Source organism: Bombina bombina, chromosome 6 (assembly GCF_027579735.1).
Source record: "Bombina bombina isolate aBomBom1 chromosome 6, aBomBom1.pri, whole genome shotgun sequence".
Taxonomy (NCBI): domain Eukaryota; kingdom Metazoa; phylum Chordata; class Amphibia; order Anura; family Bombinatoridae; genus Bombina; species Bombina bombina.
Genome location: NC_069504.1, coordinates 1,005,165,225 through 1,005,190,568, shown reverse-complemented (window position 1 = coordinate 1,005,190,568; position 25,344 = coordinate 1,005,165,225). Strand labels below are relative to the sequence as shown.

The 25,344-nt window shown below is 42.5% G+C and overlaps 1 protein-coding gene across 4 annotated transcripts in view; it reads right to left on the bottom strand.

Moving 5' to 3' along the window:
* Positions 1 to 25,344, bottom strand: part of LARP1 (La ribonucleoprotein 1, translational regulator) — a 341,591-nt gene that overhangs the window by 201,383 nt on the left and 114,864 nt on the right. For 3 of the 4 annotated variants that reach the window (XM_053718702.1, XM_053718704.1, XM_053718705.1), the window contains 2 exons: positions 22,729 to 22,767; positions 5,265 to 5,393 (listed from right to left, as the gene is read on the bottom strand). In XM_053718702.1, the coding sequence (XP_053574677.1) occupies positions 5,265 to 5,393; positions 22,729 to 22,767 (168 nt within the window). The remainder of the gene's footprint in view (positions 1 to 5,264; positions 5,394 to 22,728; positions 22,768 to 25,344) is intronic. The other variant, XM_053718703.1, reaches the window with a different exon arrangement.

The window sequence follows — 25,344 nt, the reverse complement described above, 5'->3', positions numbered from 1 at the left end:
CAAGCCCTTTGATAAATGGGCCTGAGTGAGTCCACGGATCATCTCTAATTACTATTGGGAATATCTCTCGTGGCCAGCAGGAGGCGGGAAAGAGCACCACAGCAAAGCTGTTAAAGTGAAGGTCAATTTTGATGAATTAGTGCCCGTTTTTTTTAATAATCCTATTAAAAACAAGGGCACTTTAATTCATCAAAATTGACATTTCACTTCTTTTCTTCAAAAACTTACCTTTTAATCCTGGCAGCCGCTACAGCACTTAATCCGCCCGTCGCAAGCCGTCATCTCGGTTCCAAAATGACGAATCCGGCTTCCTCCAATCACAGCGTTGCATCAGGCCAAGATTCCCCCGTAAAGCCGTGATCGGAGGAAGCCGGGTTCGTAATTTCTGACCTCTGCAGAGGCTTCTGATGGCTGGGGGAATCGCTGGAGTGGCTGCCAGGATTAAAAAGTTTTTGAAGAAAAGAAGTGAAATGTCAATTTTGATGAATTAAAGTGCCCTTGCTTTTAATAGGATAATTAAAAAACTGCACTAATTCATCAAAATTGACCTTCACTTTAAGTATCACCTCCCTTCCCTCCAACGCCAGTCATTCCACCGAAGGAAAAGAAGAGAAAGGCAGTAAGAAGGTGCAGAGGTGCCTGAGGTTTACAACACAAAGCCTGTCTAAATAAATAGGGCGGGCCGTGGACTCACCATGTCAAGAAATAAATTTATCAGGTAAGCATAAATTTCGTTTTGTTTCTAATGACACGGTGAGTCCACGGATTATCTCTAATTACTATTGGGAATCAATACCCAAGCTAGAGGACACAGATAAGGGAGGGACAAGACAGGGAACCTAAACAGAAGGCACCACTGCTTGAAGAACCTTTCTCCCAAAAGAAGCCACAGCCGAGGAAAAAAGTATAAAATTTATAGAATTTTGAAAAAGTGTGTAGAGAGGACCAAGTTGCTGCCTTGCAACTCTTTTTCACGGAAGCTTCATTTTTGAATGCCCAGGAAGAGGAAACTGCCCTCGTGGAATGAGCCGTGACTCTTTCAGGAGGCTGCTGTCCAGCAGTTTCATAGGCCAAACGAATTATACTCTTCAGCCACAAAGAAAGAGAAGTAGCCGTAGCTTTCTGACCCTTGCGTTTCCCAGATAAAACAACAAAGCAGAAGACTGGCGAAAATCCTTAGTCGCCTGTAAATAGTATTTCAACGCACGCACCACAACTAGGTTGTGCACCAAACGCTCTTTATGAGAAGAAGGGTTAGGAGTAGGACACAAAGAAGGAACAACGATTTCTTGATTAATGTTCTTATCCGAAACCACTTTAGGAAGGAAACCTAACTTAGTACACAGAACTACCTTATTCGAATGAAAAATAAGGTAAGGGAATTCACACTGCAACACCGAGAGCTCCAAGACTCTACGAGCAGAAGAAATTGCAACAAGAAACAAAACTTTCCAAGATAACATGTTAATATCTAAGGAATGCATAGGCTCAAACAGAGCCTGCTGAAGAACTTTAAGAACAAGGTTAAGACTCCAGGGAGGAGTAACAGGTTTGAACACAGGCCTGATTCTGACTAAGCCCTGACAGAAAGATTGCACATCTGGTACATCCGCCAGACGTTTATGCAACAAAATAGACAAGGCAGATATTTGACCCTTCAAAGTACTCGCAGCTAAACCCTTCTCCAGACCCTCCTGGAGAAAGGACAAAATTCTAGGAATCCGAACTCTGCTCCAAGAGTAGCCTCTGGATTCACATCAATACAAATATTTACGACATATCTTATGGAAATCTTTCTAGTCAAAGGCTTACGAGCCTGAATCAAGGTCTCAATAACAGACTCTGAAAACCCGCGCTTAGATAGAATTAAGCGTTCAATCTCCAAGCAGTCAGCTTCAGAGAAACGAGATTTGGATGAAGGAAGGGCCCTTGAAGTGGAAGTCTCCAAGGTGGAAGAGAAGACATCTCCACTAGGTTTGCATACCAGATCCTGCAAGGCCACGCCGGTGCAATGAGGATCACAGACGCCTTCTCCTGTTTAATTCAAGCAATGAACCGTGGAAGGAGAGTGAACAGAGGAAATAGGTATGCTAGACTGAAAATCTAAGGAACCTGCCAGAGCATCTATTAGTACAGCCTGAGGATCCCTTGACCTCGACCCGTACCTTGGGAGCTTGGCATTCTGTCGAGATGCCATGAGATCCAGCTCCGACTTTCCCCATTTGAGAATCAAGCTGGAAAACACCTCTTTTCCCCGGGTAAAAGGTCTGTCCGCTCAGAAAATCCGCTTCCCAATTGTCCACTCCTGGAATGTGGATTGCAGATAGACAGCAGTTGTGGGTCTCCGCCCACTGAATAATCTTGGCTACCTCTGTCATGGCCAAGGAACTCAGAGTTCCTCCCTGATGGTTGATGTAAGTCACTGAAGTTATGTTGTCCGACTGGAACCCGATAAACCGGTCTGAAGCTGAGGCCAGGCCAGAAGAGCATTGAAGATTGCCCTCAGCCGTAGGATGTTTATGGGGAGAACAGACTCCTCCAAAGTCCATATCCCCTGAGCCTTTAGCGAGCCCCAGACTGCTCCCCCCATCCCAGCAGGCTGGCATCCGTGGTCACAATCACCCAGGTAGGTCTGCGGAAGCAGGTTCCCTGGGAGAGATGTTCCTGAGACAACCACCAAGGAAGAGAATCTCTTGTCGCCAGAACCAGATGTAATCGGAGACAGACCCGCATAATCCCCGTTCCATTGCTTGAGCATGCATAACTGCATTGGTCTGAGATGGAACCGGGCAAACGGAATGATGTCCATGGCAGCTACCATTAGACCAATTACCACCATACATTGAGACACTGACGGCCGAGGAGAGGACTGAAGGGCAAGACAAAAGTCGAAAATCTTTGTTTTTCTGACCTCTGTCAAATATTTTCATTGATAAGGAATCGATTAAAAATCTTAGCACAAACTTACTTCACCACCTCCATAGGAGGCAAAGTTTGTAAAACTGAATTGTGGGTGTGGTGAGGGGTGTATTTATAGGCATTTTGAGGTTTTGCCCCTCCTGGTAGGATTGTATATCCAATACGTCACTAGCTCATGGACTCCTGCCAATTACATGAAAGAAAATAACATCTCCGTGTGGGAGTTTGCTTGTTGAAAGGATAGCGCCTGAACCAGAATGTCGTCCAGATAAGGCGCCACTGCAATGCCCCGCAACCGGAGCACCGCCAACAGGGCTCCAAGGATCTTTGAGAAAATTCTGGGAGCTGTGGCAAGGCCGAATGTAAGAGCCACAAACTGGAAGTGTTTGTCTAGAAAAGCGAACCTCAGAAACTTGTGATGATTCCTGTGGATGGGAACATGAGGTACGCATCCTTTAAATCTACTGTTGTCATGAATTGACCCTCTTGAACCAATGCAAGAATGGAACAAATAGTTTCCATCTTGAAGGACGGTACTCTGAGGAACTTGTTTAGACTCTTGAGATCTAAAATTGGTCTGAAAGTTCCCTCTTTTTTGGGAACCACGAACAGATTAGAGTAGAATCACATTGGAACAGGAACTATCACTCCCAGGTCGGAAAGGTCCCGGACACAGTATAAGAACGCCTCTCTTTATCTGGTCTACAGATAATCTTGAGAGCAGAAACCTGCCCCTGGGAGGAAAGATCTTTTACTCTAGTTTGTATCCCTGGGACACAATGTCCACCGCCCAGGGATCCGGAACATCCTGAACCCAGGCCTGAGCGAAGAAAGAAAGTCTGCACCCCACAAGATCTGGTCCTGGATCGAGGGCAGACCCTTCATGCGGACTGAGTCATTAACGGGCTTCTTAGATTGCTTCCCCTTGTTCCAAGACAGCTTGAACCTCCAGGAAGGTTTGGACTGTTCCTGCTTGGCAGAGGAAGGCTTACCTTTGAAGTTTCGAAAGGAAAGAAAATTACTCTAAAGTCCTTTCTGTTTTTTCCTCTTATCCTGAGGGAGGAAATGACCCTTTCCTCTTGTAATGTCTGAAATAATTTCAGCCAAGCCCGGCCCAAACAAGGTCTTACCCTTGTAGGGAATCGCCAAAAGCTTAGACACATCCGCAGACCAGGACTTCAACCATAAAGTTCTCTGGGCCAGTATAGCAAAACCAGAAATCTTTGCTCCCAATTTAATAACCTGTAGGGAAGCATAAGTAATAAAGGAATTGGCCAACTTAAGAGCCTTGATCCTAACCCTGGTGTACATACATCTTTTTAAGTAGCCCTTCCAACTTCTTATCCATAGGATCCTTAAAGGAACAGCTATCCTCTATGGGAATAGTGGTTCTCTTAGCCAAAGTGTAAATTGGCCCTTCCACCTTGGGGACCATCTGCCAAGACTCCTTGATAGAGTCAGCTACTGGAAACAACATCTTAAAAATTGGGGATGGAGAAAAAGGGATACCAGGTCTCTCCCTTTCCCGAGCAATAATCTCTGTAGCCCGGTCTGGTACAGGGAGAACATCCACCATGGAAGGTACATCAAAGTAGACTTCTTAGGATTGACTACGACAGTAGTGTCTGAGTCGTCCAAGGTAGCCAAAACCTCCTTAAGTAACAAATGTAGGTGTTCCAGCTTAAACCTGAAGGATACAACTTCAGCATCAGAAGAAGGAATTACACTGAGTCTTAATTTCAACCTCAGATGCTACCCAAGTATCTTCCTCCTCAGACTTCTGGGAAGGAACTTTCGGAATAGCCACGACTGTGTCAGCAACCTTACTTTCTTGCTGATTGGTGGGTAAATTCACCTACCAATAAACAAGTGCTTTCCATGGTTCTGAACCAAAAAAATAGCTTAGATGCCTTCTTTTTCAAATAAAGAAAGCAAGAGAAAAATTGATAATAGGAGTAAATTAGGAAGTTGTTTAAAATTGCATGCTCTATCTGAATCACGAAAAAAAAAAATTGTGTTCAGTGTCCCTTTAACAGCTTTGCTGTGGTGCTCTTTGCCTCCTTCTGCTGGCCAGGAGAGATATTCCCAATAGTAATTAGAGATGATCCGTGGAATCACTGTGTCATTAGAAAGAAAATATGATTGACTCAAACGCCATATAAAAAATAAGGCCCCTGCGAGTAAGTTAGTGCAACTCTGGAATATTTTCACACTTAACAATGGACAATGATAATAAATAAATGAAGGGAACCTAGTATACTATAAGAGATATATATATATATATATATATATATATATATATATCTATAATAATATAAAAAAAAAGTCTGTGGAACAGAGTATACCTTTAGGGTCGCTGCGATTTAGAGCATGGCGCTGCTGCTCATTCTGCCGATTGTTTCTTGAGGCTGTTTTTTCTCGTGGTCCATCGGGCTTCATCTCGATTTGCAAAGGTACCCACTTGTGTTTATTTCCTGTGTGCAAAAACAATCAACAGAGATTCCTTAACACAATAGAACACTAAGCCACAATTTTTAAATACTAACTTTGCGACAGAAATATCAGCATGTGTTTGTAAAAAAAGCTATATTAATGTAATAATTAAAGGGACACTAAATACATTGCATGCATCTCCCTCTGATTATGGGTACCACCATTATGGAACCTATGTAACACTGCAGGTATCTGGAAGATAATTACTGCACATGTGCAAACAGGTTAGATCTAGAATGTAGTGAAATACAGATTTCAACATGTCGGCATCCATTACTAGAAGAAGGCGGGAAATAACCTCAATACTATGCTTATAAAATTAATTTAGTGTTAAATGTTCCTTTAAATAAACCAGTAGGATCTGTATGAGTAAACATAATGCAGTAAACACTAAAAACAAATCATTCCAAAAGCATACAAAAGTGCAGTTAGATATTCAAATTCCTACATATGTACCAAGGAGTGCTAAAGCAAACATTGGGGATTTTAATTTAAAAATAGATTGTTCAAACTATTAAACCTACAATTTTAAAATTGTCAGAAAAAAAAATGTACTACTCATTTGAAGTTCAGACTAAGTGCTATTGCATTGTCTTGTTATCTTGCATTTGTTGATTATGCAAATCTACTGTGTTGACTGGTCCTTTAACCCTCTTGAGCATGGAGTTCACCAGAGCTTCACAGGTTGCCACTAGAGTCCACCACCACACCTCCATGTCATCATCACGGAGCTGGTGAATGTTAGAGACCTTGCACTCCCCCACCTTCCGTTTGAAGATGCTCAATAGGGTTTAGGTCAAGAGACATGCTTGGCCAGTCCATCACCTTTACCCTCAGCTTCTTTAGCAAGGTAGTGGTAATCTTGGAGGTGTGTTTAGGGTAGATATCCTGTTGGAATACTGCCCTGTAGCACAGTCTCCGAAGGGAGGGGATCATGTTCTGCTTCAGTATGTCACAGTACATGTTGGCATTCATGGTTCCCTTAATGAACTGTAGCTTCCCAGTGCCGACAGCACTCATGCAGGCCCAGACCATGACACTCCCAAGACACACTTGTCTTTGTACTCCTCACCTGGTTGCCGTCACACACGCTTGACACCATCTGAACCAAATAAGTTGATCTTGGTCTCATCAGACCACAGGACATGGTTCCAGTAAACCATGTCCTTAGTCTGCTTGTCTTCAGCAAACTGTTAGCAGGCTTTCTTGTGCGTCATCTTTAGAAAAGGCTTCCTTCTGGGACAACAGCCATGCAGACCAATTTGATGCAGTGTGCGACGTATGGTCTGAACACTGATAGGCTGCACTCAACTTCTTTGGTCGACCATGGCGATGCCTGTTCTTCGTGGAACCTGTCCTGTGAAACTGCTGTATGGTCTTGCCCACTGTGCTGCAGCTCACTTTCAGGGTCTTGGAAATCTTCTTATAGCCTATGCCATCTTTATGTAGAGCAACAATTCTTTTTTTCAGATCCTCAGAGAGTTCTTTGCCATGAGGTGCCATGTTGAGCTTTCAGTGACCAGTATGAGAGAGTGTGAGAGCGATAACAAAATTTAAAACAGCTGCTCCCCATTCACACCTGAGACCTTGTAACACTAACGAGTCACATGACACCGGGGAGGGAAAATGGCTAATTGGACCCGATTTGGACTTTTCCACTTAGGGGTGTACTCACTTTTGTTGCCAACAGTTTAGACATTAATGGCTGTGTGTTGTGTTATTTTGAGGGAACAGCAAATTTGCACTGTTATACAGGCTGTACACTCACTACTTTATATTGTAGCAATGTGCAATTTCTTCAGTGTTGTCACATGAAAAGATATAATAACATATTTACAAAAATCTGAGGAGTGTACTCACTTTTGTGATATACTGTATAAAGCAAAGTATTGTAGTATAAGCACCAATGAATATTGTGACATCTTGCAAGTAGGTGACTGGCTAAGCAGAATAATGGTCATTTTGTGTGTGACTACAAACCCAATAATATATAAAAGCATAGGTAATTTAGGAAGGCAATTTCTGCAACATTTTAAAATGTTTTTGATTCTATTTGCAAGTGGATATGTGCCAATACCTGCAGTTATGGGACTCATTTGCATACTACACAGAGGTTAAATAAATACACACTATTGCGTTCTCTTACATAGAGGAAGGCAAATGAGTAGAGGAAAACAGCAATTTATGATTACCTGATAAATTAATTTCATGGTGGTGAGAGTCGACGATCCTTTACTCATGGGAATTACGCTTCTGTACCACTAGGAGGCGGCAAAGATTCCTAAACCCCAAGATTTCTATAAAAGCCCTCCCATCTCACACATACCTCAGTCCAATGTATAGCCAAGCTAGTGAGGTAAGAAAAAGGAATAAGAGCCATAAAAGGAGCAGGGACAAAAGATGTGCTGAAGGAAAAAAAAAAAAAAAAACACCACATGGGTGGGGTCTCGTGGACTCTCACCACCATGAAAGAAATTCATTTATCAGGTAAGCATAAATTATGTTCTTTTTCATACAGGTGGTGAGAGTCCACAATCCTTTCCTCTTGGGAACTAATACTCAAGCTGTGGATTCCGAGTAACAAAAAGGAGGTATTTAAAAACATTTTTCACTGACAAATTAAAGGGACATTCTAGCCAAAAAATTAATCAAACTGTGTCTATGTAGCCGCCTTTGATCAACTAAAAGCCTCATTCTTGAAAACCCAAGAAGTGGCAACTGACCTAGTGGATTGAGCAGTAATCCGTTGCAGTGGAGGTTGATCCCTCCAAATAAGCTTAGTGAATCAAAAGTTTTAACCAAGAGGCTAAAGAAAAAGCAGAAGCCTTGTGGCCCTTCCAAGGGACCAGAAAAGGAGAGCATAACCTGGAAGTTTTTCTGAAATCCTTAGTAGCATTTAATTAATGCAAAGATCTTTCAGAATTAGGATTAGGAAGCAACAATCGCTCTCAGGGCCGCCACTAGAAATTTGGGTCCCCTGACTTAACCATTGATCAGGCCCCCCCATGCATGGTTTTAAATATAGAATTTCTACAGCATTGTCAAATAATCATAAATACACTACTGCTAAAAAATTGTGTTTTCATAGACCCCTGGTCCCACTATACAACTACTACCACACTGAAGTTACAATCCGAAATTGAACAAATAAATAAAAAACATTTGCTAAATAAGTCCTACCTCCTCTGCAAATGAAAGTGATCTGCCGTCTGACTCAGGCACACACTGTACAAACAAAGTGCCAAGTCTGTCTCACACTGTGCATAGTGGTTTAGTGCACACTCAGAAATCCTCTCAAATGCTAATACTTTACTCCTTGTAATAACATTTCCCATGCTCAAATAGCACTCTGCTGTAGTACCCACTGGTGGCTGCCAAAATTAAAAACAAAAAACTTTTTTTTTTTTTTTTTTAGTTCTTGCCTCATGGGGCCCCCCTGGCCCATTCGGCCCCTGACAGGACTCACCCCTGTCACCCCCTGATGGCGGCCCTGATCGCTCTGCTAAAGGTGTCTGAAGAAACGACCTTAAGCAAAAAATGAAATAACATCTGTAAAAAACGCCTTTTCCCGATGATAAATAATATAAGGAGGTTCACACGAAAGAGCAGATAAACTCTTCTAGCAGAAGAAATAGCCATAAGAAATAACACTTACCCAAGAAAGTAGTTTAATGTCCAATTTATGCTTAGGTTCAAAATGAGGACCCAGCAAAATCAGGTTAAGATAGAGGAGATATAGGCTTAATAACAGGTTTTTATACGAACCAGTGCCTGAACAAAACTGCGAACATCTGGAAGATTAGTAATCTTTTTGTGGAATAAAAAAAAAAAACTTAAAGAGCACAAATCTGTCCCTTCAGAGAACTGGTAGATAGGCACTTATCTAGATCATCCAGCAAAAATTGCAGAATTCTAGGAATTCTGAAAAAATGCCAGAAAAAGCCATGAAATGAAAGGCCTTTTTCTACTTACAGGCTTACGTGCCTGAATCAGGGTTTCAATCACAGAATCATAGAAACCCCTATGTCTAAAAACTAAACGTTATATTTCCATGCCATCAGGTTCAGAGACTTGAGATCTGGATGGAAAAACAAATCTTGGGACAGAAGTTCTGACCAGAAATGAAGAGACCAAGGAGGGCAAATGGAAATCTAAACCAGAGACAATCAGGATTACAGACTTTCTCTAGCCTTATCTTGGAAATCACTCTGGTAAGGACCACCAGAGGTGGAAACAGATAAGCAGGCTGAAAAGACCAAGGAACTACTAGAGCATCCACTAACTCTGCCTGAGGATCCCTGGACCTCACAAAGAACCTGGGAAGTTTGTTGTTCAAATGAGAGGCCATCAGATCTATTTTCTGGGAGACCCCAAAGTTTCAAAATCTGATTGAACACATCCTGGTAAAGAGACCATCCCCCTGGATGTAGAGATCGACGACTGAGAAAGAATTGCCCATGAGTGAATCCAAGGCAACGTCTATCATTGCCAGGGAACTGAGAGTTCCCCCTGATGGTTGATATAAGCTACTGCTGTAACATTGTCTTTCTGAAAAAGGAGATGAGACTCTTTTCAACAGAGGTCAAACTTGAAGGGCCCTAAAAACTGCACAGAGTTCTAGAACATTGATTGGTAGACTCGCCTCCTGAGGATCCCAAAATCCCGGTGCTGTCAGAGATCACCTTAAAAGTCCCCCGACTAAAAGACTTGCATCAGTAGCGATCAGTGTCCAGGTACGAGGAGAAAAAGAAGCCCCACTGAATAATAAACTTACGATATTGCCACCAATTTAGAGACTGACTTGTACTGGGATCCAAAAATATATTTTGAGACAGCTGAGAATAACCCCTGCACCACTGACGCAGCATACAAAGCTGAAGAGGTCTCATGTGAAATCGAGCAAATGGAAGTGCATATGAGACCTAGGAGTTCCATACAAAGAGCCACTGAAGGAAAAAAGAGAGAGAGAGACTGAAGGTTCAGACAAGCTGACACCAATTTCAGCCTTCCCTGCTCTGTTAGAGAAAGATTTACTGAATCTATTTGGAAACCTTGCTGTTTAAGAAAACCAGATTTGGTTGGTGAGAGACACTTCTACAGCAAAAGATGTAGCTTGAACTAAGATGTTGTCTACGTATGGAAACACTTCAATACCCTGAGACCTGATCACACACAAAAGGGAACCCAGTACCTTTGTGAATATTCTTGAAGCCGTTGCCAGACCAAATGGAAGAGCAACAAACTGAAAATGACTGTGCAGAAAGGCAAACCTCAGATAATGGAAATTATCTCTGTGAATAGGAACATGAAGATAAGCATCTTTTAAAATATATTTGACATAAACTGACCTAGCTGAACAAAAGGGCAGAATAGTCCAGATAGTTCCCATTAGAAAATATGGAATCCTTACTACCTGTTCATAGCCTTTAGTTCTAGAACTGGTTTAAAAGTACCTTCCTTCTTTGGAACAATGAAGAGATTTGGATAAAATCCCCCCCCCCCCCCCCTGCAAAGCAACTGGAAGAATTATTGTCAGGTATTTGTAGAGCACAAACAGATTCCGCATTGCTAATCACTCCAATATCTTCCAGAACTGAGACAGACTGAAAAAAAGCCTAAGCTTTTACAAGATTCTTTTAAAACATTGGATAGAGAAAAAAAAAAACTTACTCTGGGAGGCCTTGTTCTGAATCCTATTTGATATACCTGTGAAACAATATCCTGAACCCAGTGGTCTGGAACAAACTAAAACTAAGCCTCCTGAAAGAGTCTTAATCTGCCCCATACCAGAACTTATGGATCATGGCCGCACATTAATGCAGTTTTAGTAGTAGGGATAGATTTCTTACTCAGTTTTGCTTTGTTCCAATTAGCATTAGGTTTCCAGACTGAACCAGAGGAATAAGCATTCTGTTCCTTAATCTGATGAAATGAACAACACAAAAATATGATTAAAAGCTTTGGATTTCCCTCTAGACTTTGACTTGAGAAAGAAAAGACCCTTTATCTCCAGTAACAGTAGAAAAACAATAGAATTTTAATCAGAACCAAATAGCTTCTTTCCCTAAAAGGAAAGAGACTATTTAGATTTAGAGACCATATCAGCAGACCAGGATTTAAGCCTCAAGGCTCTCCTGGCAAGGCCTGCTAAAGACATGCTATTTACATTTTCTTCATAATATCAAAAACAGCATCACAAATAAAGGAAGTAGCACTCTGCTAGTGCAAATCTATTGTGTTTGCTCCAGTCATCAGAATACTGCTCTGAAAAAGACTAGACATCCAGTAAGAAGAAGCTACATCAGCAATAGAAATAGCTGGCCTGAGAATATAACCTGCATGTAAAAAGGCCCTACATTGAAAAGATTCTAACTTTCTGTCTAAACTGTCCTTAAAAGAGGTAGTCTTCCAAAGGAATAGTAGTATGTTTAGCCAGAGTGTAAATGGACCCATCCAGCTGGGGAACCGTTTACCTGCTGCTAATTTAGATTTATGGTAAAGGATATAACTTTTTAAACCTTGCAGAAGTAAAAATTACCTGTCTTAGGCCTTTCCCAAAAAAATCATGTCAGAGACCCCTGCTGAAAAAACCCTTGGCAGACCCCACGGACCCGAATAATTACCGCCCCATCTCACTACTCCCTTCCAGGACAAAGTCATAGAGAAGTCCATCAACTTGCAACTTATTGACCACATTGAGGCCAACCACACCTTGGACCACTCCCAATCCAGTTTCAGAAGCAACCACAGCACCAAGACCGCCCTCCTCGCCGCCACAGACGACATCCATGCCATGCTCGACCAAGGAGAAACCGCCGCCCTCATCCTCCTAGACCTCTCAGCAGCTTTCGACACTGTCGACCACAACACCCTCCGCACACACCTACACGACGCCGGCATCCGCAGCAAAGCCCTGGAATGGATCACCTCCTTCCTCACGGGCAGGACCCAGAAAGTCAGACTCCCGCTCTTCTCCTCCAAACCCACACCAGTCAACTGCGGTGTACCGCAAGGCTCTTCGCTGAGCCCCACCCTCTTCAATATCTACATGGCCCATCGTCCGACGCCACGACCTCAACATCGTCTCCTACACCGACGACATCCAGTTAATCATCTCACTCACCCGATATCCCACCGCTAAAAAGAACGTAAATGAAGGCCTGACAGCAGTCGCCGCCTGGATGAATGACAACCGGCTCAAACTGAACACAGACAAAACCGAAATCCTCCTCCTCAGACCCAATAAATCCGCATGGGACGACTCCTGGTGGCCCACAGCACTCGGTCACCCTCCAACCGACCACGCACGAATTCTAGGCTTCCTTCTGGACTCCTCACTCTCCATGGACCTACAAATCGATGCTATCACCTCAACATGCTTCCACATCCTCCACCGGCTACGATAAATCTTCAAGTGGATCCCTACCGAAACCAAGAAAACAGTCACCCATGCCCTCGATAGCAGCCGGTTGGACTACGGCAACGTACTCTACGCAGGCTGCACCATCAAACTCCAAAAGAGACTGCAACGTATCCAGAACGCCTCAGCCAGACTCCTCGACATGCCTCTCCAATGCCACATCACCGAACACCTAAGGAACCTTCACTGGCTCCCTATCAACAAGAGAATCACCTTCAAGCTCCTTACCCACGCTTTCAAGGCCCTACACAACATCAGACCCGAATACATCAACCACCGAATAAATTTATACACCCCCACCAGCCAACTCTGATCGGCCGACCAAGCACTCAGTCATCCCCCGCATCAGCAAATCCATAGCGGCCGGAAGATCCTTCTCTCACATGGCAGAAAAAACATAGAACACCCTCCCCGCTGCACCTCAGACAATCCACCTCCCTTACAAAGTTCTGAAAGGCCCTCAAAACCTGGTTCTTCGACTGAACGCCCATCCACTCCCCCTATACGCCTTCCTTTAGCGCCTTGAAACCGTCACGGGTGATTAGTTTGCGCTCTATAAGTACCCAATAGATAGACATTATCAGGCACAGGGAAAACCTCAGGGAGATTAACAACTGTTTTAAAAACTGAATTTAAACAATTACAAGTCTTATTGTCAGAAACTTTAAGATCTTTGACCCCTAAAGTAATTAAAACCTCCATTAAAAGAGAACGATTATGTTCAACTTTAAACAAAAAAGGAAATATCAGGTTCAACATCAGATGACGAATCTTCATCCCCAGAGGAAACAACCATCTGAAGACATAAAAGTATCCCTGGATTCAGGGCACATTGCACTTGTAGAAGATAAAACATGAAATTGCCTTATACGCTTGTTTGAAGGTGGGAAAGCTGAAAACGCTTCAGAAACGGCAGCCTTGATAACATTTTTCACAGTAGGAGACACTACATCAGCATTATCATTTAATGAACTAACAGTATGTGCATTAGTACCCAGAGATTTATTAGACTGGTCTGATTGCATTAGCAAATCTAAACAAATGAGCTGGAGAAAGCACTTCAGCTCTCTTGCAATAAAGCACACCTAATAATGGTACAAAAGGTGTTCAGGAGACTCAGTTTCTTGGATAGATTTTGGGACAGAATCCTACAGCTCCATTACAGCATATGGCAAAGCAATGTTATAAACACTAAAACCTCCTTAAAAAGCTCTTGAGGAATGGAAACCCCTTAAGTAGCTTTTACAAAATAGAGTCACAGGTACAATGTGCGCTAAGCCAAACTGCAAAACAAAGCTGGAGAAATTAACATTAAATCAGAGGACAGAAAAACCACTGAGCGCTTGAAAAAACGGACAACTGAGATTTGGCACAATAAAACCAGACGCGTGCATAACCATGCTAACGTGCGCTAACCAGACGTGCATAACCCAATACGCGGGTAAACTATAGAAAGACTAAAAGGGTGTGTGCTAACCCAACAAGGGTGAACCAGATGTGTGCAATCCCGATGCACGCAATCCAGAGGCCAACGCCCAAAAAAATAAGCACACAAAAAAATAAGCACACAAAACAGCAAGGGAATAGTGAAGTGGAACAGTCCCAGGTCCATATATATTAGCCAATATATAAATAACTATAAAAAGTGCCCAAAACATAGCTGAGTGTCCAAATGTTAATAAAAAGATACTTGCCAATAGAAACTCTTCCACTAGCAAACAAACAGCAGACAGCCAACCAGTAAGGAAGCATTAGCAAAGGTTATGGAATAGGAGTATATTGTAGATGCATAAAGGGAGGCAAAAGACAAGTAACTGCGACCAATTATAGAGGGTTTATGAAAAATCTCCCATGAGGTAATTAAAGAAACAAACCATACCCCATATACATCCCTGTGACAAGAACTGTACTCTGAGGGGAAACCGGGCCTCAATATAGACTGAAGATGTGCATTTGATTCTTCAGAGAGAGTAGGGTTTTCATTATTTAACCACATCCAGCAGAGTAAAGACTGAGCTATGTGTGAGGGGTTTTATCGAGCTATTGGGATCTGGTTATCTTTGCCTCCTCTTAGTGGTAGAGAAGACTAATTCCCAAGAGTAAAAGATCGTGGACTCTCACCACCTGTATGAAAGAAATATAGCTGCTGCGATTAGTTACCAACCATGTGGAATGAATGACTTAATACATTATTATTTGGAATAATCAGACTACATGTGAGCACAGTCAGTTATGCTTTTGATACAGAATTCTAAAACTATGAGCAGCTTTATCCCCCATTTAAAAAAATATTAGCATTACAAAGGGACATTTTAATAGGGAAATTGCACGCTAATTAAGCATGTAATTTTAACACCAGCAAGCCTGCAATGTTTGGTGTTGAACCAATGCTCAGGACAAACAGCTGGGTTATGGGTCTGCTGCTGCCAGTTAAGTGACTTGCAGTTTCCTTTTGGGACTAGCAAATCTATGTGGCTCAAAAGCGTTACTTGAACTATGTGTTTAACCCATTTGCAGAGGTTAAACACCTAACATTCTCAGCGTGACTGCTGTTAAAATGACATGCTCTAACAAAATTAGAGCATGTCATGAGTATACTGTGAAAATTCATAGACCATCTTAAAGGGACAGTCTACTCATGAATTTTGTTTATAAAGATAGATAATCCCTTTATTACCTATTCCCCAGTTTTGCATAACCAACATGGTTATATTAATACACACTTTTTAACTGTGTGATTACCTTGTAATAAAATCTCTGCAGACTCCGCCCTTATGTCAGTTCTTTGACAGAATTGCATTTTAGTCAATCAGTGCTGACTCAAACAACTCCACGTGAGTGAGCACAATGTTATCTATATGATAAACACGAATGAGCACTGTCTAACTGAAAAACTGTCAAAGATAAGAGGCGACTTCAACGGCTTAAATCAGATTATGAGCCTACCTAGGTTTAGCTTTCAGCAAAGAATACCAATAGAACAAAGCAAATTTGATGAGAAAAGTAAAGTGGAAAGTTGTTTAAAATTGCATGCTCTACCTGAATCATGAAAGTTTAATTTTGACTAGACTGTCCCTTTAAATTCCTAGAAGCTATGTACTTAAAATAAGATCAACTGAACAGACAAAAAAATTAAAAAAATTAAAGTTAAAACTGGTTCTTTGAAAGCCAATTCTTCGTTGCACAAATAAAAACAGAATTTATGTTTACCTGATAAATTTCTTTCTCCAACGGTGTGTCCGGTCCACGGCGTCATCCTTACTTGTGGGATATTCTCTTCCCCAACAGGAAATGGCAAAGAGCCCAGCAAAGCTGGTCACATGATCCCTCCTAGGCTCCGCCTACCCCAGTCATTCGACCGACGTTAAGGAGGAATATTTGCATAGGAGAAACCATATGGTACCGTGGTGACTGTAGTTAAAGAAAATAAAATATCAGACCTGATTAAAAAAACCAGGGCGGGCCGTGGACCGGACACACCGTTGGAGAAAGAAATTTATCAGGTAAACATAAATTCTGTTTTCTCCAACATAGGTGTGTCCGGTCCACGGCGTCATCCTTACTTGTGGGAACCAATACCAAAGCTTTAGGACACGGATGAAGGGAGGGAGCAAATCAGGTCACCTAAATGGAAGGCACCACGGCTTGCAAAACCTTTCTCCCAAAAATAGCCTCAGAAGAAGCAAAAGTATCAAACTTGTAAAATTTGGTAAAAGTGTGCAGTGAAGACCAAGTCGCTGCCCTACATATCTGATCAACAGAAGCCTCGTTCTTGAAGGCCCATGTGGAAGCCACAGCCCTAGTGGAATGAGCTGTGATTCTTTCGGGAGGCTGCCGTCCGGCAGTCTCGTAAGCCAATCTGATGATGCTTTTAATCCAAAAAGAGAGAGAGGTAGAAGTTGCTTTTTGACCTCTCCTTTTACCTGAATAAACAACAAACAAGGAAGATGTTTGTCTAAAATCCTTTGTAGCATCTAAATAGAATTTTAGAGCGCGAACAACATCCAAATTGTGCAACAAACGTTCCTTCTTTGAAACTGGTTTTGGACACAGAGAAGGTACGATAATCTCCTGGTTAATGTTTTTGTTAGAAACAACTTTTGGAAGAAAACCAGGTTTAGTACGTAAAACCACCTTATCTGCATGGAACACCAGATAAGGAGGAGAACACTGCAGAGCAGATAATTCTGAGACTCTTCTAGCAGAAGAAATCGCAACTAAAAACAAAACTTTCCAAGATAATAACTTAATATCAACGGAATGTAAGGGTTCAAATGGAACCCCCTGAAGAACTGAAAGAACTAAATTGAGACTCCAAGGAGGAGTCAAAGGTTTGTAAACAGGCTTGATTCTAACCAGAGCCTGAACAAAGGCTTGAACATCTGGCACAGCTGCCAGCTTTTTGTGAAGTAATACCGACAAGGCAGAAATCTGTCCCTTCAGGGAACTTGCAGATAATCCTTTTTCCAATCCTTCTTGAAGGAAGGATAGAATCCTAGGAATCTTAACCTTGTCCCAAGGGAATCCTTTAGATTCACACCAACAGATATATTTTTTCCAAATTTTGTGGTAAATCTTTCTAGTCACAGGCTTTCTGGCCTGAACAAGAGTATCGATAACAGAATCTGAGAATCCTCGCTTCGATAAAATCAAGCGTTCAATCTCCAAGCAGTCAGCTGGAGTGAAACCAGATTCGGATGTTCGAACGGACCCTGAACAAGAAGGTCTCGTCTCAAAGGTAGCTTCCACGGTGGAGCCGATGACATATTCACCAGATCTGCATACCAAGTCCTGCGTGGCCACGCAGGAGCTATCAAGATCACCGACGCCCTCTCCTGCTTGATCCTGGCTATCAGCCTGGGGATGAGAGGAAATGGCGGGAACACATAAGCTAGTTTGAAGGTCCAAGGTGCTACTAGTGCATCCACTAGAGCCGCCTTGGGATCCCTGGATCTGGCCCCGTAGCAAGGAACTTTGAAGTTCTGACGAGAGGCCATCAGATCCATGTCTGGAATGCCCCACAGGTGAGTGACTTGGGCAAAGATTTCCGGATGGAGTTCCCACTCCCCCGGATGCAATGTCTGCCGACTCAGAAAATCCGCTTCCCAATTTTCCACTCCTGGGATGTGGATAGCAGACAGGTGGCAGGAGTGAGACTCCGCCCAAAGAATAATTTTGGTTACTTCTTCCATCGCTAGGGAACTCCTTGTTCCCCCCTGATGGTTGATGTACGCAACAGTCGTCATGTTGTCTGATTGAAACCGTATGAACCTGGTCCTCGCAAGCTGGGGCCAGGCCTGGAGAGCATTGAATATCGCTCTCAGTTCCAGAATATTTATCGGTAGAAGAGATTCTTCCCGAGACCAAAGACCCTGAGCTTTCAGGGATCCCCAGACCGCGCCCCAGCCTATCAGACTGGCGTCGGTCGTGACAATGACCCACTCTGGTCTGTGGAACATCATCCCTTGAGACAGATTGTCCAGGGACAGCCACCAACGGAGTGAGTCTCTGGTCTTCTGATTTACTTGTATCTTCGGAGACAAGTCTGTATAGTCCCCATTCCACTGACTGAGCATGCACAGTTGTAATGGTCTTAGATGAATGCGCGCAAAAGGAACTATGTCCATCGCCGCCACCATCAACCCGATCACTTCCATGCACTGAGCTATGGAAGGAAGAGGAACGGAATGAAGTATCCGACAAGAGTCCAGAAGCTTTGTTTTTCTGGCCTCTGTTAGAAAGATCCTCATTTCTAAGGAGTCTATAATTGTTCCCAAGAAGGGAACCCTTGTTGACGGGGATAGAGAACTCTTTTCCACGTTCACTTTCCAGCCGTGAGATCTGAGAAAGGCCAGGACAATGTCCGTGTGAGCCTTTGCTTGAGGAAGGGACGACGCTTGAATCAGAATGTCGTCCAGGTAAGGTACTACTGCAATGCCCCTTGGTCTTAGCACCGCTAGAAGGGACCCTAGTACCTTTGTGAAAATCCTTGGAGCAGTGGCTAATCCGAAAGGAAGCGCCACGAACTGGTAATGTTTGTCCAGGAATGCAAACCTTAGGAACCGATGATGTTCCTTGTGGATAGGAATATGTAGATACGCATCCTTTAAATCCACCGTGGTCATGAATTGACCTTCCTGGATGGAAGGAAGGATAGTTCGAATGGTTTCCATCTTGAACGATGGGACCTTGAGAAATTTGTTTAAGATCTTGAGATCTAGGATTGGTCTGAACGTTCCCTCTTTTTTGGGAACTATGAACAGATTGGAGTAGAACCCCATCCCCTGTTCTCTTAATGGAACAGGATGAATCACTCCCATTTTTAACAGGTCTTCTACACAATGTAAGAACGCCTGTCTTTTTATGTGGTCTGAAGACAACTGCGACCTGTGGAACCTCCCCCTTGGGGGAAGTCCCTTGAATTCCAGAAGATAACCCTGGGAGACTATTTCTAGCGCCCAAGGATCCAGAACATCTCTTGCCCAAGCCTGAGCGAAGAGAGAGAGTCTGCCCCCCACCAGATCCGGTCCCGGATCGGGGGCCAATATTTCATGCTGTCTTGGTAGCAGTGGCAGGTTTCTTGGCCTGCTTTCCCTTGTTCCAGCCTTGCATTGGTCTCCAAGCTGGCTTGGCCTGAGAAGTATTACCCTCTTGCTTAGAGGACGTAGCACCTTGGGCTGGTCCGTTTTTACGAAAGGGACGAAAATTAGGTCTATTTTTTGCCTTGAAAGGCCGATCCTGAGGAAGGGCGTGGCCCTTACCCCCAGTGATATCAGAGATAATCTCTTTCAAGTCAGGACCAAACAACGTTTTCCCCTTGAAAGGAATGTTTAGTAGCTTGTTCTTGGAAGACGCATCAGCCGACCAAGATTTCAACCAAAGCGCTCTGCGCGCCACAATAGCAAACCCAGAGTTCTTAGCCGCTAACTTAGCCAATTGCAAAGAGGCGTCTAGAGTGAAAGAATTAGCCAATTTGAGAGCATTGATTCTGTCCATAATCTCCTCATAAGGAGGAGAGTCACTATCGAGCACCTTAAGCAGTTCATCAAACCAGAAATATGCGGCAGTAGTGACAGGGACAATGCATGAAATGGGTTGTAGAAGGTAACCCTGCTGAACAAACATCTTTTTAAGCAAACCTTCTAATTTTTTATCCATAGGATCTTTGAAAGCACAACTATCCTCTATGGGAATAGTGGTGCGTTTGTTTAAAGTAGAAACCGCTCCCTCGACCTTGGGGACTGACTGCCATAAGTCCTTTCTGGGGTCGACCATAGGAAACAATTTTTTAAATATGGGGGGAGGGACGAAAGGAATACCGGGCCTTTCCCATTCTTTATTAACAATGTCCGCCACCCGCTTGGGTATAGGAAAAGCTTCTGGGAGCCCCGGCACCTCTAGGAACTTGTCCATTTTACATAGTTTCTCTGGGATGACTAAATTTTCACAATCATCCAGAGTGGATAATACCTCCTTAAGCAAAATGCGGAGATGTTCCAATTTAAATTTAAATGTAATCACATCCGATTCAGCCTGCTGAGAAATGTTCCCTAAATCAGTAATTTCTCCCTCAGACAAAACCTCCCTGGCCCCCTCAGATTGGGTTAGGGGCCCTTCAGAGATATTAATATCAGCGTCGTCATGCTCTTCAGTAACTAAAACAGAGCAGCCACGCTTACGCTGACAAGGGTTCATTTTGGCTAAAATGTTTTTGACAGAATTATCCATTACAGCCGTTAATTGTTGCATAGTAAGGAGTATTGGCGCGCTAGATGTACTAGGGGCCTCCTGAGTGGGCAAGACTCGTGTAGACGAAGGAGGGAATGATGCAGTACCATGCTTACTCCCCTCACTTGAGGAATCATCTTGGGCATCATTGTCATTATCACATAAATCACATTTATTTAAATGAATAGGAATTCTGGCTTCCCCACATTCAGAACACAGTCTATCTGGTAGTTCAGACATGTTAAACAGGCATAAACTTGAACAGAAAGTACAAAAAACGTTTTAAAATAAAACCGTTACTGTCACTTTAAATTTTAAACTGAACACACTTTATTACTGCAATTGCGAAAAAACATGAAGGAATTGTTCAAAATTCACCAAATTTTCACCACAGCGTCTTAAAGCTTTGAAAATATTGCACACCAATTTTGGAAGCTTTAACCCTTAAAATAACGGAACCGGAGCCGTTTTAAGCTTTAAACCCCTTTACAGTCCCTGGTATCTGCTTTGCTGAGACCCAACCAAACCCAAAGGGGAATACGATACCAAATGACGCCTTCAGAAGTCTTTTATAAGTATCAGAGCTCCTCTCACATGCGACTGCATGCCATGCCTCTCAAAAACAAGTGCGCAACACCGGCGCGAAAATGAGACTCTGCCTATGCTTTGGGAAAGCCCCTAAAGAATAAGGTGTCTAAAACAGTGCCTGCCGATATTATTATATCAAAATACCCATATAAAATGATTCCTCAAGGCTAAATATGTGTTAATAATCAATCGATTTAGCCCAGAAAAAGTCTACAGTTTAAATAAGCCCTTGTGAAGCCCTTATTTACAATCGTAATAAACATGGCTTACCGGATCCCATAGGGAAAATGACAGCTTCCAGCATTACATCGTCTTGTTAGAATGTGTCATACCTCAAGCAGTAAGAGACTGCACACTGTTCCCCCAACTGAAGTTAATTGCTCTCAACAGTCCTGTGTGGAACAGCCATGGATTTTAGTTACGGTTGCTAAAATCATTTTCCTCATACAAACAGAATTCTTCATCTCTTTTCTGTTTCTGAGTAAATAGTACGTACCAGCACTATTTGAAAATAACAAACTCTTGATTGAATAATGAAAAACTACAGTTAAACACTAAAAAACTCTAAGCCATCTCCGTGGAGATGTTGCCTGTACAACGGCAAAGAGAATGACTGGGGTAGGCGGAGCCTAGGAGGGATCATGTGACCAGCTTTGCTGGGCTCTTTGCCATTTCCTGTTGGGGAAGAGAATATCCCACAAGTAAGGATGACGCCGTGGACCGGACACACCTATGTTGGAGAAAATATTTTGCTCAAAGTATTCCCTTTGGGTTATTAAGCCTAGCATCATTTTGGACAGTTTTTCACAGCTAGATGGCGTTAGTTCATGTGCCCCATATAGATAGCATTGTGCTTATGCCGTGAAGTTATTTAAGAGTCAGTACTAATTGCCTCAAATGCAAGTCTTTCAAAAGAACTGGAATAAGGGGGCAGTCTGCAGAAACTTAGACACAAGGTAATTACAGAGGTAAAACGTATATTAATATAACAGTGTTGGTTATGCAAAACTGTGGACTGGTAAATAAAGGGATTATCTATCTTTTTAAACAATACATTTTTTTGGTGTTTACCCCCCTTTAATATACTTAACCTCTATGATTACCTTGTATCAAAGCCTCTTCTGACAGCCCCTTATCACATGGCTATTTATTATGTATTCACTTACATTTTAGCCAATTAGTGCTGTGTTGTGCACAACTCCGGGAGTGAGCACAATGTTATCTATATGGCCCACATGAACTCGTAGTCTCCTGTTGTGAAAAACTAATTAAAAAGCATGTGATAAGAGTCTGTCTGCAATGGCTTACAAAAAGGCAGAAATAGAGGTTTAAATGTTATCAAGTATATTAATATAACAATGTTGGTTAGGCAAAGCTGGGGAATGGGTAGTAAAGAGGTTATCCATCTTTTTAAACAATAACAATTTGGTGTAGATTGCCCCTTTAACCTAGTATTGTTTTACACTTGTTTTAAAAGGGACAGTGTACTGTAAAAAAAAAAAAATACCCTTTAAATTTGTTGCCAATTATACATTTTACCTGCTGGAGTGTATTAAATGGTTTACCAATATCTCCTTTACCTTTATTTAGGTTTTTGATTATGCCTCTGGTATCCCCACCTATAATGAAAAACATTATTTATGTAAGAACTTACCTGATAAATTAATTTCTTTCATATTGGCAAGAGTCCATGAGCTAGTGACGTATGGGATATACAATCCTACAAGGAGGGGCAAAGTTTCCCAAACCTCAAAATGCCTATAAATACACCCCTCACCACACAAACAATTCAGTTTAACAAATAGCCAAGTAGTGGGGTGATAGAAAAAGGAGTATAAAGCATCAAAAAAGGAACTGGAAATAGAATTGTGCTTTATACAAAAAAACATAAACCACCATAAAAAGGGAGGGTCTCATGGACTCTTGCCAATATGAAAGAAATTAATTTATCAGGTAAGTTCTTACATAAATTATGTTTTCTTTCATGTAATTGGCAAGAATCCATGAGCTAGTGTCGCATGGGATAGAAATACCCAAGATGTGGTACTCCACAGAAGAGTCAGAGAGAGAGGGATAAAATAAAAACAGCCATTTTAAATCCACATCCAAAAAAACAGAATTTATGCTTACCTGATAAATTACTTTCTCTTACAGGTGTATTCAGTTCACAGATTCATCCTTACTTGTGGGATATTCTCAATCCCTACAGGAAGTGGCAAAGAGACACACAGCAAAGCTGTCCATATAGCTCCCCTCAGGCTCCGCCCCCCCAGTCATTCGATCGACGGTTAGGAGAAAAAGGAGAACCATAGGGTGCAGTGGTGACTGTAGTTATTGTAAATTAAATTTGAACCTGACTTAAATATCAGGGCGGGCCGTGGACTGAATACACCTGTAAGAGAAAGTAATTTATCAGGTAAGCATAAATTCTGTTTTCTCTTACTTGGTGTATTCAGTCCACGGATTCATCCTTACTTGTGGGATACCAATACCAAAGCAATAGGACACGGATGAAGGGAGGGAACAAGTCAGGTAACCTAAACGGAAGGCACCACTGCTTGCAAAACCTTTCTCCCAAAAATAGCCTCCGAAGAAGCAAAAGTATTGAATTTGTAAAATTTGGCAAATGTATGCAGTGAAGACCAAGTCGCTGCCTTACAAATCTGTTCAACAGAAGCCTCGTTCTTGAAAGCCCAAGTGGAAGCCACAGCTCTGGTGGAATGAGCTGTAATTCGTTCAGGGGGCTGCTGTCCAGCAGTCTCATAAGCCAATCGGATGATGCTTTTCAGCCAGAAGGAAAGAGAGGTAGCACTCGCTTTCTGACCTCTCCTCTTACCAGAATAGACAACAAACAAGGATGATGTTTGTCTGAAATCCTTAGTTGCCTTTAAATAGAATTTTAAGGCACAAACTACGTCAAGATTGTGTAAAAGTCGTTCCTTCCTAGAAACTGGATTAGGACACAGAGAAGGAACAATGATTTCCTGGTTAATATTCTTATTAGAAACCACTTTTGGAAGAAAACCAGGTTTGGTACGCAAAACAACCTTATCTGCATGGAACACCAGATAGGGTGAATTACACTGCAAAGCAGACAATTCAGAAACTCTTCGGGCAGAAGAAATGGCTACTAAAAACAAAACTTTCCAAGATAAAAACTTGATATCTATGGAATGCAAAGGTTCAAACGGAACCCCTTGAAGAACTGAAAGAACTAAATTTAGACTCCATGGAGGAGCCACAGGCTTGTAAACAGGCTCGATTCTAACTAAGGCCTGTGCAAACACCTGGACGTCTGGTACAGCTGCCAGACGCTTATGTAACAGGATAGACAGAGCAGATATCTCCCTTTAAGGAACTAGCTGACAGACCTTTCTCCAATCATTCTTGGAGAAAACACAATATCCTTGGAATCCTAACCTTACTCCACGAGTAACCCTTGGATTCACACCAACAAAGATATTTCCGCCATATCTTATGGTAAATTTTCCTGGTGACAGGCTTCCTGGCCTGTATCAGAGTGTCTATCACTGAATCAGAGAAACCACGCTTAGCTAGAATTAAGCGTTCAATCTCCAAGCAGTCAGTTGCAGAGAAACTAGATTTGGATGCTTGAAAGGACCTTGAATTAGAAGATCCTGCCTCGATGGCAGTTTCCATGGTGGGACCGATGACATGTCCACTAGGTCTGCATACCAAGTCCTGCGTGGCCACGCAGGCGCTATCAGAATTACCGATGCCTTCTCCTGTTTGATTCTGGCTACTAGCCGAGGGAGAAGAGGAAACGGTGGAAAGACATAAGCTAGACTGAATGACCAAGGCGCTGTTAATGCATCTATCAATGCCGCCTTGGGATCCCTGGATCTGTATCTGTAAAGGGCAAGTTTGGTGTTCTGACGGGACGCCATCAGATCCAATTCTTGAATGCCCCATAGCTGAGCAAAAACCTCCAGGTGGAGTTCCCACTCCCCCGAATGGAAAGTCTGACGACTCAGAAAATCCGCCTCCCAGTTGTCTACCTCTGGGATGTGAATTGCAGATAGATGGCAGGAGTGATCCTCCGCCCATTTGATCATCTTGGATACTTCCTTCATCGCTAGGGAACTCTTTGTTCCTCCCTGATGATTGATGTACGCTACAGTCGTGATGTTGTCCGACTGAAATCTGATGAATTTGGCCTCTGCTAGTTGAGGCCA